We start from the raw sequence: 16937 nt of genomic DNA on the forward strand, positions 1-16937 counted from the left end.
TGAGAACTTGCCTGTGCAGCTTCTAGAGACCAAGAGAGCAAGAGAGAAGTAGTTTCTCATAATTCCTGCCTTCAGAAATTCACCTGCAAATAAAAATATTTTAAGGTAAGGAGCTAAGGAAGCTTTACATAGCTTCAATATCAAACAGATGGGGACTAGGTATGCCTACTGGGGGAGATCAGGGAATAATACATTTTTTTAAAGTTTAATATTTCCCCCGTTGGAAATGATCTTTTATTTTTCTCACTGGCATTTATTCTAAAATAGACCAAAAAAGAAAAAAGAGTGGAGAACTGTCCCCAGATATATATGTGAATTGCAGGCAAGCATCAAGTGAAAATTTAAGAGGCTTTTAAACATTGATTTGGTTTTTGTTTTAATGGTCTGTGTACTTAAACGAACTATTAAACTTCACTAGACCACAACCAATGGTGAGCGTTGATTGACCGGTGCTTTCAAAGTGAGTTGTGTTACCTTTAGAGACATAAACGGTCACATAATGGCTGAAAAAGAAAAAGTAATGATAGGAGTTTTTCTGCGACTGGGGGTAGAGTCAGATCGAGGGTGAAGTTTGGGGGGGAAGATAAGAGAAAGCACAGGGAAAGGCGTGGTGGGCATTCCAGGGGGTAAAAACTGCCTCTACCAAAATGGATTTTCTTTCATTGATCTACAACTGCCTAAATTTGATTATACTCACTTTCATTTGTTCAGCAGAGATTTACTGAGTGCCTCCTTCTTGCTAAGACTGGGTGATGGGGATTCAAAGAGGTTTTCTCACGTGGCGGAGGCCCAATGACTGCGGCGCGGGGTGAGGGGTACGGATGGGGGGTGGGGGTCGCCTCTGCCCCTCGGCTCTCGGTTGAAGGTGACCGAGCTGTGGCAGGTCGGGCGGCCAACCCCACCCCGGCCCGGAGCTGAGCCACACCCACCTCCACGCCCACCGCTGCCTGATCCCTCGACCTTCCCAGGGCTGGTAGAGCCTTTCCTTGGAAATTCAACTAATCAATGCAGAGTTGAAAAGTAGGTGTAGCCTGATGACAATGTGTCCATCAAAAGGAGGGTGGGCCCAACCGGCGGAGCGTAAAGCCACGCTTATTTCAACAGCTGTCGAGAGCACGAGTAGCACTTTCTTCTACGTCTTAACCTTGAAAGGAACTGGAGTAGGAGATAGTGCTTCGCAGTAGCATGGGTAAGTCTTGTTCAGTGGAACTGCTTTTTTTCAGCTATTGGAGACGGGGTGTGTATTGAGTTCACTACTTCGGATGGATTTTTAACCGATCAAAAATTTTGAAAACCACGGACGGGAAGCGTTTTATCATCCTAGAACCAGGTGGGGAGTGGACCTTGGCCAGTAGACGTCTGGTGTTTAAACTGTGTTAATCTAGAGCTGTTTTGGGCCACTGGCCTCAAATTTTCCAAACATAAAGGAGGAAAGTCAGTACACTTTCAAGAAAGCAGATGCCTGGTTGAAATTTCCTTGAAGTTGCATTTCTAAATTTTGTTTCAAAAATTGCTATAAATATTGTGTTTCATTGCAAGAAACGGCTAGGTCTATTTTCTGCTAAAACGTTTAAATTATTTATTATAAAGACAGTAAACTTATTTTCCCTTTCTTTGCTCTTCAGTTATCTCTGCAAATGGCACTACCATCCACCCAATTACTCAAGCGAAAAATTGGACTCCTCACTCATTCTTGATCCCTTTTTCTCTTACCCCCTTTTTCCAGCCGGAAAGCAAGTCTGGAAGGCTCTGTCTCCATTTTCCCTCTCTTCCTCCATTTCGACTCCGTTGCCACCACATGCTCCAGATCACCAACATTCTTTTCCTAGATTACAAAATAGCCTAAGGGAATTTTTTTTTTCCCCGGCTTTCACTCTTGAATCCCTTAATCCATTTTTCACAAATCAGCCTGAGTAGTCTTTTAACCTAAATTACAGTATGCTAATCTCCTTTTTTGAAAGAAACCCCTTAATGGTTCGCATCCGTTTGGGAATGACTTGCAAATGGCTCCCTCCTGCACCGTCTTCAACCTTATCTCAGACCTTTATGGGTTTTGCCCGCCATTTTGTGTAACAAGCATGGCTTTCTTTGCCATCCAGCAAGCTAACCCCCTTGGTGCCTTCTGCTGCAGCTTGAAAAAAACACTCTTCTTCCACCTCTTTCAACTGGCTAGGACTTTTCTTTATTTTCAGGTCTCGGTGTAATGGTTCCTTGGAGGTCTTTACAGACATTCTTTTTAAAGGTAGCCTCCCCCACTTTCCCCTTATTGGTTTCATTTCATAGCATTTTTCTCAACCGAAACTATTTTATGTACCATTTTATAAAAACTTTATTTACATTTCTATCTCACACAGATAAAAGTTTCATGAAAACCAGGACATTGTATCTTTTTCCGCTGCTCAAAGGGTCAGCACCGTGGGAATTCCCTGGTGGTCAAGTAGTTAGGATTCCTAGCTTTCGCTGCCCTGGGCCTAGGTTGGATCCTTGGTGGGGGAAATAAGATCCCGCATGCCCCACAGCCAGGCCAAAAATTTAAAAAAAAAAAAAAAAAAATTAAAGGGTCAGGACCTAGACACTGTTTGATACTACATATTTGTTGAATGATTGAATAAGTAAATGATGCACCCTTGGAAGTACTTCTGTCAAAATTTGATAAATATAAAATATAGTATATAGTCTCATGCCATTATGTAATTCATGTGACATCCAGATTATGTCTTCATACCATGTTTAAACATTATGTTTTCCTGTGGTTATTTCTACCAACTGAGAGTGTACTTACATAAACAGGAGTGTTCTCATAATTAATTAATAAATTACCATTTCAATTTATACATTGTTCTCACAAGCTTGCATATTGTGTGAGAAATGGCGTAGTGCTCAGAGAAGAATCTAGTTTAGAAAGGTAAGGGCTGTACTTGAACCTTGGTAAAATCATAAAGAAAATACCTTTCTCTCAACCCTGATCTCAGAGGAGATGTTCTAGATAACGCCTTGGCATCACTGATAGACAACTTTTTGAAACTTACACATTAAGTGTATTTAACATCCCAAATGATTTTCTAGTTAATTAATTTTATAGGATTGCTAAATCAGATATCACTAGTCTGATGACTAAATGTGTATTCATCAATTCATTTCATTAGACAAATCTAGTTAACTGCTGGGGCATGTGAATAAGAAAGGAGAGGCCCTTACTCTCTTAGAGCTTACAGTCTAGCAGGTAAGACGTATCTTAAATAATCAGAACCAAGGGCTGTGGTCGGTATAAAGTAGGGAGCTAGGAGAGTGTTTAGCTTGGGGACCAAACTGAGACTGAGAATCAAGGGAAGCTTGCCTGAGCAAGTGACATTTAGGCAGAGATCTGAAAATGTGGGTGGGAAGTAAATCTCTGGGTGCCCTGTCTGTGCACATGCTCAGAATCGTAAGGGGGATTGAGAGTGGATTGTTTTGTTTTGTTTTGTTTTTTTAATAATATAGCTTGGTATTTATCCTATTTTTTTTTAATTGAAGTATAGTTGATGTATAGCAATATTATATTTTACAGGTGTACAGTATGAGGGTAGGTAGTATTTTGCTGAGAGGAAAGAGCATGGCACTTTATTGGAAGGAGACTTTATTACAGCTGGAGATGAAATAGAACTGGAGATGGCAAGAGATAAGTTTGGAGAGAAAAGCTGGAATCAAGCCGATTGCAGCTATTTTAAATGGATTAATTGAGGGAGGGAGCTGTTGTGTTCTTTCCTACTTAAACTTTAGTCTATTGCTAGTGATTTTGCTCCAAAGGTGCTATTTTCACTAATAAAAAATGAAATTAAAATTATTTTTTAGCTATCAGAGCAAGATTTTTTTAGGCAAATATAAAGGACAGAATAAATAATAACACTTGTACCACTAACAGTGTATATATTATACATTAAGAATATAACATATAAATAGCTTGAAAATACCTTTTTTTAAGATTTTTTTTGATGTGGATCATCTTTAAAGTCTTTATTGAATTTGTTACAATATTGCTTCTGTTTTATGTTTTGGGTTTTTGGCCATGAGGCATGTGGGATCTCAGCTCCCCAGCCAGGGATTGAACCCACACCCCCTGCATTGGAAGGCAAAGTCCTAACCGCTGGGCCACCAGGGAAGTCCCTGAAATTCATATTTTTAAATAGCCACATTTAAAAATAACGGCCTCAAAAGAATCCTGCTATTTATTTTTGGCAAAAGAGAAAAAAATACAATAGAAACAAAACATGCATTTCAATTGGTAAGGGAAGAGTTTTAAAATGTCTTCTTAAACATGAGTATATATATTATATAGAAATATATATTTGTTTATATATTATATGCATATATTTAAGAAGACATTTCAACCTTTCCCTGAGCAATTTACATATAAATATTTTATTTATACTTAGTTAAATATATAATACATTCATATGAAAATATTAATTATATATTTATCTGTAAATATGTATACATAAATGCTTAAGAAGACATTTTAAAATCTTCCCTTAGTAGTTTTAAAATATCATATATAACATTTATATATTTTTATATAAGTAAATATATAATTTATTTTATGAATGATTTATATAGTATATTTACATATATAAATATGTGTATGTGTGTTTATAGTGTTTAAGAAGACATAAAAGCATGTTTTCATTCTATGTATTATTTTATCAAAAGTAAATGGCACAAACTTTTCGAGGCAGCGTCTTTTAATGTGGCTATTTAAAAATATTTTCAAGCTGTTAATTTTCATTCCAGTACTTTTACATTTGCTCCTTTTTAAAAAGCATTTAATTTTTGTTCCTACAGCAGGATATCAGGACGCTAAAATTAAGAGATCTTTTATAGGACACAATCGTAACATTAAGCAAAGGACTCAGAAGAATATAATATATTCATGCTGTAATTTTCATAATGCTACTTTTAGATTTTTAAGAAAAAGTTCAAAACCCATCAAATTCCCCTGTGCCTTTACTTTGACTTGCACTCACAGGAGGTGGGATGCATGGATTTCATGTGGCTTATTCTCTGGATCGCCATCTTCTAGAACAAGGGTGGGTGAACTACAGCCATGCACCAGTCAGTCTCTGCTGTGCATTGCCCGTCCGCTGTGTACCGTCAATGGCTGCTTCTGTGCTACAGTGAGACTGAAAAGCTATGACACAGGCCCTAGGGCCCACAAAGCTTAAATCCAGCTCTTTACAGGAAAAGTTTGCTGCCCTTGGTCTGGAATAGTACCTGGCACTTAGAAGGATCCAACATCTACTTATAGCTCACGTGAATGGTCAGCATTTGCTCTATGCCATGAACTGTGCTAAGCACTTTAAATGCAATATTAATTTGAATTTCACAGGAGTGTTACATGAGAATATAGGCATATCTTGCTTCCTCACCTCCTTTAAGTTTTTAGTCAGCTGCCACTACCTCAGTCAAGGTTTACCTGGAGCTCCCTATTTGAAATTGCAAACTCCTGCTTTCTACCAGTCCCTTGGTGTATTCTGTAGCACTTTGCCTTATAACATACAATGTACATTACTTATTTATTTTGTGTGCCCACAAGAGCATATACTCCACAAGGCTTACATTTTTTGGTATATCTATTCACTGGTGTGTCTCAACCCATGAGTAGCCTAGAATAGAGCTAGCATTCAGTGAGTGCCCAATAAACGTTGGGTAATCAATTAGAGAGCTCATGTAACTTGTGGGGAATACCCAGTAAGAAATGGTTATGACCCTTATCTTACGTACATATATCACAGCTAATTCTCTTACTCTTTTGCAGGGTTAGTCAAAGATAAAAATGCAGCCATTCTGTTACTGGAAAGTGAGTTCTAGGCCATTTTTTGAGGTCACATTCTGACAATGGCTCTAATGTCAGAATATATTTTACCTAATGACTGCTATCTCAAACAGGTGCTTGCTGAAGACAACTCATATAGATCACTCCTACCCGAAAGTAGTTGATCTATCCTGGTGCAAACCTTCAAGGAGGGTGCTCTCAAGACAACATGGACCAGCAACTGAAGAAAAGGGAAAAGACACTTGGCCAGAAAGGCCTGGGTAGAAGAGCTGTCCGTGGGGACAACTCACCGCCAGTCCAGCAGGAACCTCCTGCCATGACGTGGACCTTATGTGATGAGGATGTGTGCTATGAGACTAGCTTTTGGGTTGTTGAAGAGGATTCCTTCTCTGACTGTTACATAGAATGCATAATAAGAGGTGAGTTTTCTGAACCTATCATGGAAGAGGACTCACTTCTTAAATCCTTTGATTGTCTGAAAGAAGGACCAGAACAAGAGCTTTCTCAACAGGTTCTTACAGCAAGCTCATTTCTTGAATGTTCCTTGGAATGCATGAAAAGGGGGGCAAAACAAGAACTTTCTCAACAGATTGTTGGAGAGAATTCACTTGTTGAGTTTTCTGAGTACATGACAGGCAAGAAGCTTCCTCCTGCAGGTATACCCAGCACTGACTTTTCAGATCCTAAACAGCTCACAGAATGTACTACAGTGAAGCCAAGTACAAATAAAGAATATGGTACTCCAGAAAAAATTGTTTGTCCTGAGAACGGATGCATAAGAGAGTTCAAGAATAGAGCATCCCTGAGAAAGCATTTCCGAGTTCATAGTCCCCGCAATCATGTATGTGCAGAATGTGGGAAAGCCTTCAAAGAGAGCTCAAAGCTAAAAAGACATTTTCTGGTTCATACTGGAGAGAAGCCATTTCCATGCACTTTTGAAGGGTGTGGAAAACGATTTTCCCTGTCTTTTAATTTGCGTACACATGTGCGCATCCACACTGGGGAGAAACCTTTTATGTGTCCTTTTGAAGGCTGTCGGAAGAAGTTCATTCAATCAAGTAACATGAAGGCTCACCTTTTAACTCATGCAAAGTGAGGGAAAATAATCCTGAAAATTTGATAAGCATGTTAACAAAAGAGTGATTGGGGACAAATATGCCTCATTGATCATTGTTTTGGGAAACAATTTTTAAATCAATTTTCACCCTACAAGGTATATTTTTTTAATGTTACTAAGACGCTTCTATAGTCCGATATTATTTTAGAACTTTGTGTACAGAATTATAGTGTGCTTCCAATAGTAAGGTCAGTAATGAACTTACTTCAGAAGCATAATATATTACAAACTGGATTTTTGGATATGGGACTTTATATTTCATACTATAAATATGGAATTAACTTTGCTTTTTAAGTTTGTAGTTTCCAATTATTTAGCTTTTTCCTCTTAGGAATATACTTAATATGTGATAATTCTAGGAATGAAAATTTTGCGGTAGATTGTCAATAAATGAATGAGTAGTTAAAAATTTTTTTAGTTAAATACCTTGTTCTATCATTTTATTTTTTTATCATTGTATCAGACTATACTGAAATCATACAGTAGATATAAATGGTTATTTGATAGTGTCAATCCATTTTAGATATTTTGAAATAAAAGGAAATAAAACCCGAGAAATGTACTAAATCTGTATTAAAAAATCAAAGAAGTGTGCATTAAAAAGAGATACCATTTATTTGTCTTCAAAATTAGCAAAACATGGTGAAAATGGATTGTTCTGTATCAGTGAGGTGTGGGGGGGGGGGTAGTTATTCTTCTCCCTGGTGGATTAAGCAATAAAGTTGTTACAGCCATCTGGGGAAGATGTGTGCTAGATTAGTTTCCTAGGGCTGCCATAACAGCACCACCAACTGGGTGATTTAAAAAACAGATATTTATTGTCTCATAGTTCTGGAGGCTAGAAGTTCGAAAAAGGGTATTGGCAGGATTGGTTCCTTCCTAGGGTTGTAAAAAAAGGCTCTGTTCCAAATATCTCTTATTGGCTTGTAGATGACTGTCTTCATGTTTACATGGCATTTTCCTGTATCTTCACATCTTGTGTGCATGTCTGTGTTCAGATTTCCTCTTAAAAGGACACCAGACATGTTGAATTAGAACCCACCCTGATGCCGTCATTTTAACTTGGTCTATAAAGATGCCCATCTCCAAATAAGGTTACATTCCAAGGTACTGAGGGTTAGGATTTCAACATGGATTTTTGAGGGTACACAGTTCGAACCATAACGTGCATTTTTTTAGACCTAATAACTTCATTTCTAGCATTCCATTCTACAGAATATGTGCACTAGTGTACAAAGATAATTTGTTCAAGGATGTCGACTAAAGCGTATTTTTTTCCCTTAGATCTTTATTAGAGTATAATCGCTTTACACTGTTGTGCCAGTTTCCACTGTACAACAAAGCGAATCAGCTGTATTTACACATATATCACCATATCCCCTCCCTGTTGAGCCTCCCTGCCCTCCTCCCTATCCCACCCCTCTAGGTCATCACCAAGCATGAATTGATCTCCCTGTGTTATGCAGCTGCTTCCCACTAGCTATCTATTTTACATTTGGTAGTGTATATATGTCTGTGCTACCTTCTCACTTCGTCCCAGTGAAGCATATTTTGATAATAGTTTGATTCATAACTTAAATATCCATTAAAAGGGAACAAGTTGCATAAATCTTGATACCTCTCTATTCAATAGGAAATGTGCAAATATGCTTATAGGAAGCTTGGCTGTAAAGGCCAGAAGGAAGCCATAGAGTAGGAGGAAGTTTGATGTTTAAGATTTAAGACACCATTGGAGATAATGGTAATATGTACTGTAAACAGCTTTTCAGGAAAAAAAAATATAAACAAATCAAACAAGATTAATCTTGCTTTTAGAAATGCCAAAATGTAAAAATACGTATGATTTTTTAAAAGGGAAAAAAAAATCAAGGGCTTACATTTTTACTTAAGAATAAGCTAATTATTACTGTGGACTATTATGGAAATTTAATTTCTTATTCATAATATATTTGATGTGAAATTTATACCATCATTTCTATAGAAATGTGTGTCCAGAGTCTCTAAGTTAAAAGGAATACAGGATACATAATCCATTCGTAAGTTTGAATTTCCTCTGAATCAAACACCTGAGTATAGAATTTAGGATGAGAATTTGGTGTTTGATCAAGATGATGGGTTATATGTTTGTTGGTTTTTGTTTTGACAGCAGTATATTTGATTTGATCCTCTAGGAATTTCTATTCCAAAGTTGAATTAGAGTTGCTATTAGAATAGCACCTTTGAGGACTACATAAAAGGTGGGATTAAATAGACTAGATAAAGTCAATGGCAGGGTTTAGGCTATAGACCTCGGACTCAGGGCATCAAGAAAGATCAAGATTGGCTTCCCCTGTGTGTAGAGGCTGGTCTGCTTCTGAGACTACTCTTTCTGGAGCTGAAGGGGCCAAAGTCTCAGTATTTACAACCCTAATGCATAAATATACAAGGAACATCAATCTGAGAATGTGTTTGTGTATCTGGGTTCCAAGGTTTAGTTAAATTCTGACTTGGGAGTAGGACTTTAGTTGGCTAGCCTTCTAACTGTACGTAGGAAGAAAGCATATGGATATAACGAAAAAAGAAAAGAAAGGAGATTAGCTAATGAGGATATGTCATCTGAAATCTTTGTTAATATTTCAGAAAATATACATATACTTTCCACATTTGTATTTTAACTAAGAAGAATGAACACAAGATATGTGAATACATAATCCAGAGAAAACTATGAAAAAAAATGAATCCATCTAGATTTTTATGTCTCCAGATACTGGCATTTTACAAACCCCAAATCCTGATGAATAAATAAAGTTTTGTTTTCATGCTGGTATTTGAATTCATGGCCTGTATCTTTTTTCTTCCTTTTTCTTTTTGTTTTTTTAAATGGCCAAAGGTTAACAGTTAAAAGGTAACACTAGAGAAATACATTCTACAAAAAACTGAAAATCTTAAGGCAGAGCTCATCACTGTAACATATAGGGCACAGTTAGTTGGTACTTAATAAATTATGGAATGAATATGTAAAAATGTAGCTTAATATGCTTTTTAAAAGGTAATTATAGTTATCAAAATTATATGTAATTCAAAAACAGCTAATAAAATATTACTTGCTTTTACATAAAATCTTTACTCCAAAATAACAGTAGAAACCACAGAAATGTTTAATGACCTATGCATATATCAACAGTTACTCCCCAAAAGTAATCACTACTCAAAAAACGATTTTTTTATTGTATTGTTTGATCATTTTTGTTAATAGTGAAAATTATCTTAAATCCCTTTTTTTTTCCTGTCTTCCTCGAAAAGGGACAGGAGACTGAGGGTGTGTCCACCTCCTAACATCTTGGATAATGAACTATCCTGCCTTGAGGTTTATATCTACCAAGACTGTGATTAGATAGTTAACAATGTGTTAAACTACTTACATTCCTTTACATTAGTTTATCTTATTCTCTGTGATATCTGCAGTCATTTGATTTCTCCCAGTCATTTGACTTCTGTATTTCACCTTAGCTACAGTGTGCATTGGTGGACACAGGATTCCCATCCTATTCTATCCAAAAAGAATTCTATGCAAAAGCAGAATTGTCAGATTCTTACATTACTTTCCTGCCAAATATGCATGTGCAGAAATCCATGTGTGCTCATGTTTTAATTACCTAATGCACTAGCTCTGGCTGAATAAATTGCATGATTACATCCTACATTGGACACAGAACAGTGCAAGTTATATTAAAAAGCCATTATATTTGCAAGTCTGAGCAAGAGACTATAATTAAAAAGCAATTGGATGAAATTAGCTTTGAGAGTACAAGAATTTAAGTAGGATTTGGTAAATGAACATTAACGGTTAACATGGGCTTTTTATTAGGTCTTTTGCTGCTTCTCTCTATGACCCCAGGGTTAAATTCTTTGATGTCAGTGGATCAGACATGTGAAAACATCTGTACAAAGCTATGCTTTACACTGTGGCTAAAGTTATATCCATAAAAAAAGCCAACATAACTTTTGTGACTTCAATAAATTAAGGTATTAGGTAGGCTAGAATGATACCTTGGGCATTAATAAACTATTTTTAATACTCCAAAGATCTTGGGTATGTGTCATAAAAAGCATACTATATGTTTCCTGTAGCTCAAAATGTTGATCGTAAAATACACGTATAAATCAAAGAAGTAACACAACTTTAGAGAATTTTGATTAAATATTTAATTTTCATTAAATATTTGGCCATTAAATATTTTAAAAGTTGTTAAAAGTTATACACAATATGTGTAATAGCACCCCATCTTTATCTAAGGCAACCAATACATTTGTAAACTGCTGATGACTTATAATGGTGCTTACTGATATTTGGGGGTGGGAGGGTGGAGGGGAGAGGGAGGAGCAGTGGAAATCTTTGTGCTCATCAGATATATATGCCTAAAAGATCTTATACTTACGGCAGCTTAGGGATGGCTGCAAATTCTTTGCTATTCTTCCAATTGATAGTTGGGATCTATGTCCCTTCCCCTTGAGTCTCTGTTGGTCTGCTTTGATCAGTAGGGTATGGTGTAAATGATGCTATAATAGCTATGCCAATTCCAGGCCCAGCTTTTAAGAGTCCTGGCAACTACTGCCTTGCTCCTGTAGAAACCAACTGTCACCTTAAGAAGTATAACTACTCTAGGACTACCATCCTGAGAAAACCGGCAGCTGTTGCAACAGCAGCTGTTGCAAGCCACTTGCAGAGGCCCAGGAGGATAAGACATGGAGAGAGCAAGGCCAAGGCGTCATGAGATGCCAGGCACGAGAGTGAAAGAGCCATCCTGGAAGAGTCACCCAGCCTCAGTCACCCCAGGTGACATCAAATTAATTGTAGGGCCTAGATGGTCCTTTTCCAAATTTCTGAGCCACAAAATGCTAAGCAAAGTAAAATAATTTTTTAACATAGTGACTATAGTCGATAATTTGTAAAACTGAAATTTGCTAAGAATAGAACTTCAACGTTCTCACCGTGTGTGTGTATACACATATGTATATATACACACACATATATATAATCATCACAATGTACAATTGAAATAGCTTACAATTTTATTCCTCAATAAAGATGAGAAAATAAAATAGTTGTTTTAAGCCACTTGAATTTTGGGGTTAGTTCATTATGCAGCAATAGATAACACATACTCCACTTCGGATATGTAATTTGAATTTTATAGTCTGCTTTATATTTGTGTGTTGTGTGTATATATACATATAGATAGATTTTACCATGTAATTAGTTTATGCCTAAAAGAAATTTTTATTTTATTTTCAAATGTATATCCTAGACCTATTTTCAGTGTCATGCAGTGAGGTAGTAATCCCCTCTTCCTAGACGAGCAGAAACTGATGTATTTGCTTGACTATCTAAGGAAACTGCAGCTGACTTTAACAAAACTAAAGCTCTCGTCTCTTAAGGTTGGTGGAGGGAGATCTCCACTCAGAAGGAAACTCTCTCGACCACTAGTTCTGCCATCCTGAGCCGGCCACTTTCTGCTAGAGGGAATCCCATTAATTACTGCTGCCACCACCACTGTCCTTAAAGGGCTGGGCTCCCCTTTAACACTGAGCCAAGCTCTAGCTCTTTCTTTACTACTTAACAGTAAAAATAAGATGAGGTTGGAACATCTAAAGATCCCATCAGAGATGAGGATAACAGAATACAGCTTGTTTTCTCATGTCACAGGCTTCAGAGAGATCCACTGTTTTGGAACCCAGAGAGTTCAGGGAAAAAGTTCCAGTGATTCTTTTCATTTTCACCTGAGACCTGGTTCAGGTTTTTGGGTGAGGACCAACTTATACCACTAGCTTCTAACCTTAGTATATCTAGATGTGGTATTTAACTAGAAGACCCCTAAAGTTATCCCAGATGGGAGCACAGGGTGGACACAAGAGATAACTTTGAAGAGGCTGGCAGGGAACAAATTTTGAAGGCTTTAGAAATCATTTTAAAGAACTAGAACTTCTTGTAGTCAATAAAGGAAGCAGTAAAGGCTTTAGTGTAACATGATCAAACTAACTTTTTACAAAAATTATTTGGGATGCAGGGTAAAGAGGACTGAGGAGTAGGAAAACAGGCAGCATAATCCACAGGCGAGACAACATGTCTTATTGGATGTTATATTTCCAGCACAGGCATAGAACATAATACATGATTAATGGATGTTTAAATAAATGCTTGACTAGACGAAGTTAAAAGGATTTCCAAGCAGTAGTAAAAAACTTAAAAGTGACAGATGCACTAAATTTAATCTCACTGACACACAACAATCAAAAGACAAATAATCCAATGAAAAATGAGCAAAGAACTTGAATAGACATTTCTCCAAAGAAGATAAAAAACAGCCAATAAGCACATGAAAAGATGATGAATTATAACTCACCAGAAAAATGCAAATCAAAACCACAAACAACAACAACAAAAACACTTCACACTTGCTAGAATGGCTATTAAAAAAAAACCAAAAAAACCAGTCTTGGTCAGAAAGTGAAGCAATTTGAACCTTCCATCACTGCTAGTGGGAATGTGGAATGGTGCAGCTACTTTGAAACACAGTTTAGTTTTTCCTTAACATGTTAAGCACAGTTATCATATGACCCAGTAATTTCACTCCTAGATATATACCCAAGAGAGATATAAAAATGTGTATGCAGATGTTCATAATTGCAAGATTCATAATAGCCAAAAAGTGGAAGCACCCCAAATGTCCTCCAACTGACGAATGAATAAACAAAACTTGATATACCCATACAATGGAATATTATGTCAGCCATAAAAAGGGATGAAGTATTAATACATGTTTTGACAACAATGAACCTTGAAGACATGCCAAGTTGAGGCAGCCAGACACAATTCCCTGTATCATACAATTCCATTCTATTTGAAATCCCCAGGACAGACAAACTCATAGAAACTGAAAGCAGATTCGTGGTTGCCAGGGGCAAGGGCATGAAGAGAATAGGCAGTGACCAGTATGGTTTCTTTTCTGAGTGATAAAAACATTCTAAAATTAGATAGTGATGATAGTTGCAGAATTCTGTGAATGTTCTAAAACCCACTGAATTGTTACTTTAAAAGGGTGAATTTTATGGTACATGAATTATATCTCATTAAAGCCGTTATTTTAAAAATCACTTATGCAAACTACACAGTCACTTTCATCAAAAGCAATCATACAATACATTGAACATCCAGGAGGTTAAATAACTGGGGTTAAGAATACAGATTTAGGATTTCTTAAATGAATATTAGATATTATTATTATTCTTTGTATTACTAATATTACCTCTAGCAAGGATACTGCATTAGGACCATGCCCCTGGCCCTTGAGGTTCCCACAATTTTACAGCACGTTATAGGTCGTTGATAAAAATGATCATGTTTATATTTCCTTAATGAGCATATACATTAACTTTTGAAAAGTGTGTTGAAGATAAAAACATTTAAAGTCAGTATCTTGTTTCATCTGTTTGTTTTCTAAAATTAAAACACACATAGAAACAAAAACCCCTGTGGCTTATGCATTTGAAGGTTTTCCAAGGATAACTTTAAAACCGGTAGGTCTGATATTTACAAAGCCCAGATCACCTTCTCTTCTTACACCAGCCAGTTTCCATGGACATTTTCTGTTATTAAATGAACAAAGCAATTCTGGGATCTTTCTTTCAGTAGCACAGCTCCCCCCAGTAGATCCTCAGGCAGAACTATAGCAGTTTCTAGCATTCTGTCATCAAAAAAGAACCAATGGCATCCCTTTAGGTCTAGGTTTTCCCCAGATAAAGTTTTCCCTACAGGTGTTAACACTCTTTTACTGCCAGATTTTTTTTTTTTTTTTGGGGGGGGGATAAAGTAAAAATAACATACAAAGAATATTCATAATTTTAAAGAATTTTTACCACTTTTTTGATTTTCAGTTCCTTCTGAGATAGTGAGTGTGGGAATCAGGGCATGTTCCTCTTATCCTGATCTCACTAGTGTAGATAAAAGATGGTCCTTCTGCCTAGTCTGTAGACATAATTCAGGTCCAACAGTAGGTGTTTTCTGGTTTTTAGGAAAATACTTTGTCCCTCTGAAGACCTCTAGACTAGGTAATACTTTAGGCCACTTAGGTACATCTGTTACGAGTGAGAACTGAGACATTTAAAATACGATGGAAGTACTTACAGCTCCTGGTATCTTGAACGACAAGATGGCAACATGCAAATTTAAAGAGTTCCATTCCTAGAATTCTAAGACCCTTTTTAGTTCTGAAAGTCTATTCTAATGTAATGATGTTGACAGATGATAAATATATCATTTTAAGGTAATAAAGTGAAAGGTATGAGAGAGAAATTATTGTCATTATTGTTATTATTACTATTACTAATGACTTAAGGACACTTGCTGAAACCACAGTGTGGGCTTTTAAGGGAATAACAGGTGGTTATTTTAGCTTTGGTTTAGATAATAAAGACATACATTCATATTTGCAAAGTGCTTTGAAAACAGGAAGTACTGTAGGAGCATACAATGGCATGTTATGAACTGAATGCGTCCAAAAATTTATAAGTTGAAGCCTGAACCCCAGTACACCAGACTATGAGACAGAGCCTTTAAAGAGGTGATTATATTAAAATGAGTTTAGAATGGGCCCTAATCCAACCTGACCAATGTCTTTATAAGAAGAGGCCATTTGGATACACAAAATAGATGCCAGGGATATGTGGTCTCAGAGGAAAGGCCACGTGAGGACACAAGGAGACACCCAGAGAGAGGTCAACACCAAAGAAACCAAACCTGCCAACACCTTGATCTTGGACTCCAGGCTCCCAGAATGTAAGAAAATAAATTTCTGTTGTTGAAGCCACTCTGTGGTATTTTGTTATGGCAGCCGGAATAGACTATTCCAGACACAGGAAATAGTAGCAGGAAAGGCATGGAGATATGAATCAGCACTGAATAGTCAGGAGATAAAATGTAAGGCAAGAGAATAGACTAGAGATGTGGGTAGGAGTCTTGTACTAAAAAGGTTTTTATCCTGTGCTTGGGAACTTTAATTTCTCATATATGGAACCCAAAGCCTTAGAAGGGAGAGTTCTAGGTTGCTTTGTTTTTTTTGTTATTGTTGTTTTTAATTGCTTATTGTCTTTGTTACAAGAACGGAGCTCATGTTCCAGAGATGTAGCAAAATGTAAAGTATAGGGACTCCCTGGCATCCAGTGGTTAAGACTCTGTGCTTTCAATGCAGGGGGCAAGGGTTTGAATGCTAGTCAGGGAACTAAACACGTGGGCAAAATAAAAAAGAGAGAGAGAAAGGAAGGAAGGTAGGAAGGAAGGAAGGTAGGAAGGAAGGAAGGAAGGAAGGAAGGAAGGAAGGAAGGAAGGAAGGAAGAAAGAAAAAGAAAGAAAGAAAGAGAAAGAAAAAGAAAGAAAGAAAGAAAGAGAAAGGAAGAAAGAAAAGTTTAAAAAGATAAACACACTAAAAGTTTCACCACCTAGAAGGAACCATTTTAATAAAGATGTTCTTTAAAAATCAGTAAGTTTAATCAAAGAGTAATAAATTCAGATTTGTATGTTATATCAAACACTGCTGTGTCTATGGTTGTGAGTGTAACAGGAAGGAGGGGAGAAGAAAAGACTGGAGAAAACAGGTCAGTTTGGAAGTAAGAAATACTGAAAGCCCCCCAAAGGCAGCAATTGTAGAGATAAAGAGAGAGGAGACTAAGGGCATCCTCTGGTAAAATTTTCAGGCCGTCGGGATGCCATGAGATAAGGAAGAAACATCTAGAATGATCTTAAGATTTTCAGTTTGGTAGAGTGGATGGATTGATGCCATTAAGGGAGGTGGAAACTGGGAAGGCAGGAAAAAAGCAAGGAGAGACTATGTGATAATTTCAGTTTAAGATGAGACTTATTTTGAAATGGCCATTGTGCATGCTGGGAAAAAAAAATCACTGTTGAAAAGTGAGCCTAATTAAATTTGACTGTGGAAGCTAAGAGTTTTGCAGAATTCACGTTCCAAAATTTTATTG

At 36.8% G+C, this 16937-nt stretch overlaps 1 protein-coding gene across 1 annotated transcript; it reads left to right on the plus strand.

Moving 5' to 3' along the window:
* The first annotated feature begins 6017 nt into the window (after positions 1 to 6017).
* On the plus strand, positions 6018 to 6905 carry ZFP42 (ZFP42 zinc finger protein). Its single transcript, XM_057696396.1, has one exon. It carries the CDS (start codon positions 6018 to 6020, stop codon positions 6903 to 6905), a length of 888 nt encoding a protein of 295 aa, XP_057552379.1.
* Positions 6906 to 16937: the final 10032 nt, after the last annotated feature.

The sequence above is a fragment of the Hippopotamus amphibius genome, chromosome 10, assembly GCF_030028045.1.
Source record: "Hippopotamus amphibius kiboko isolate mHipAmp2 chromosome 10, mHipAmp2.hap2, whole genome shotgun sequence".
NCBI lineage: Eukaryota > Metazoa > Chordata > Mammalia > Artiodactyla > Hippopotamidae > Hippopotamus > Hippopotamus amphibius.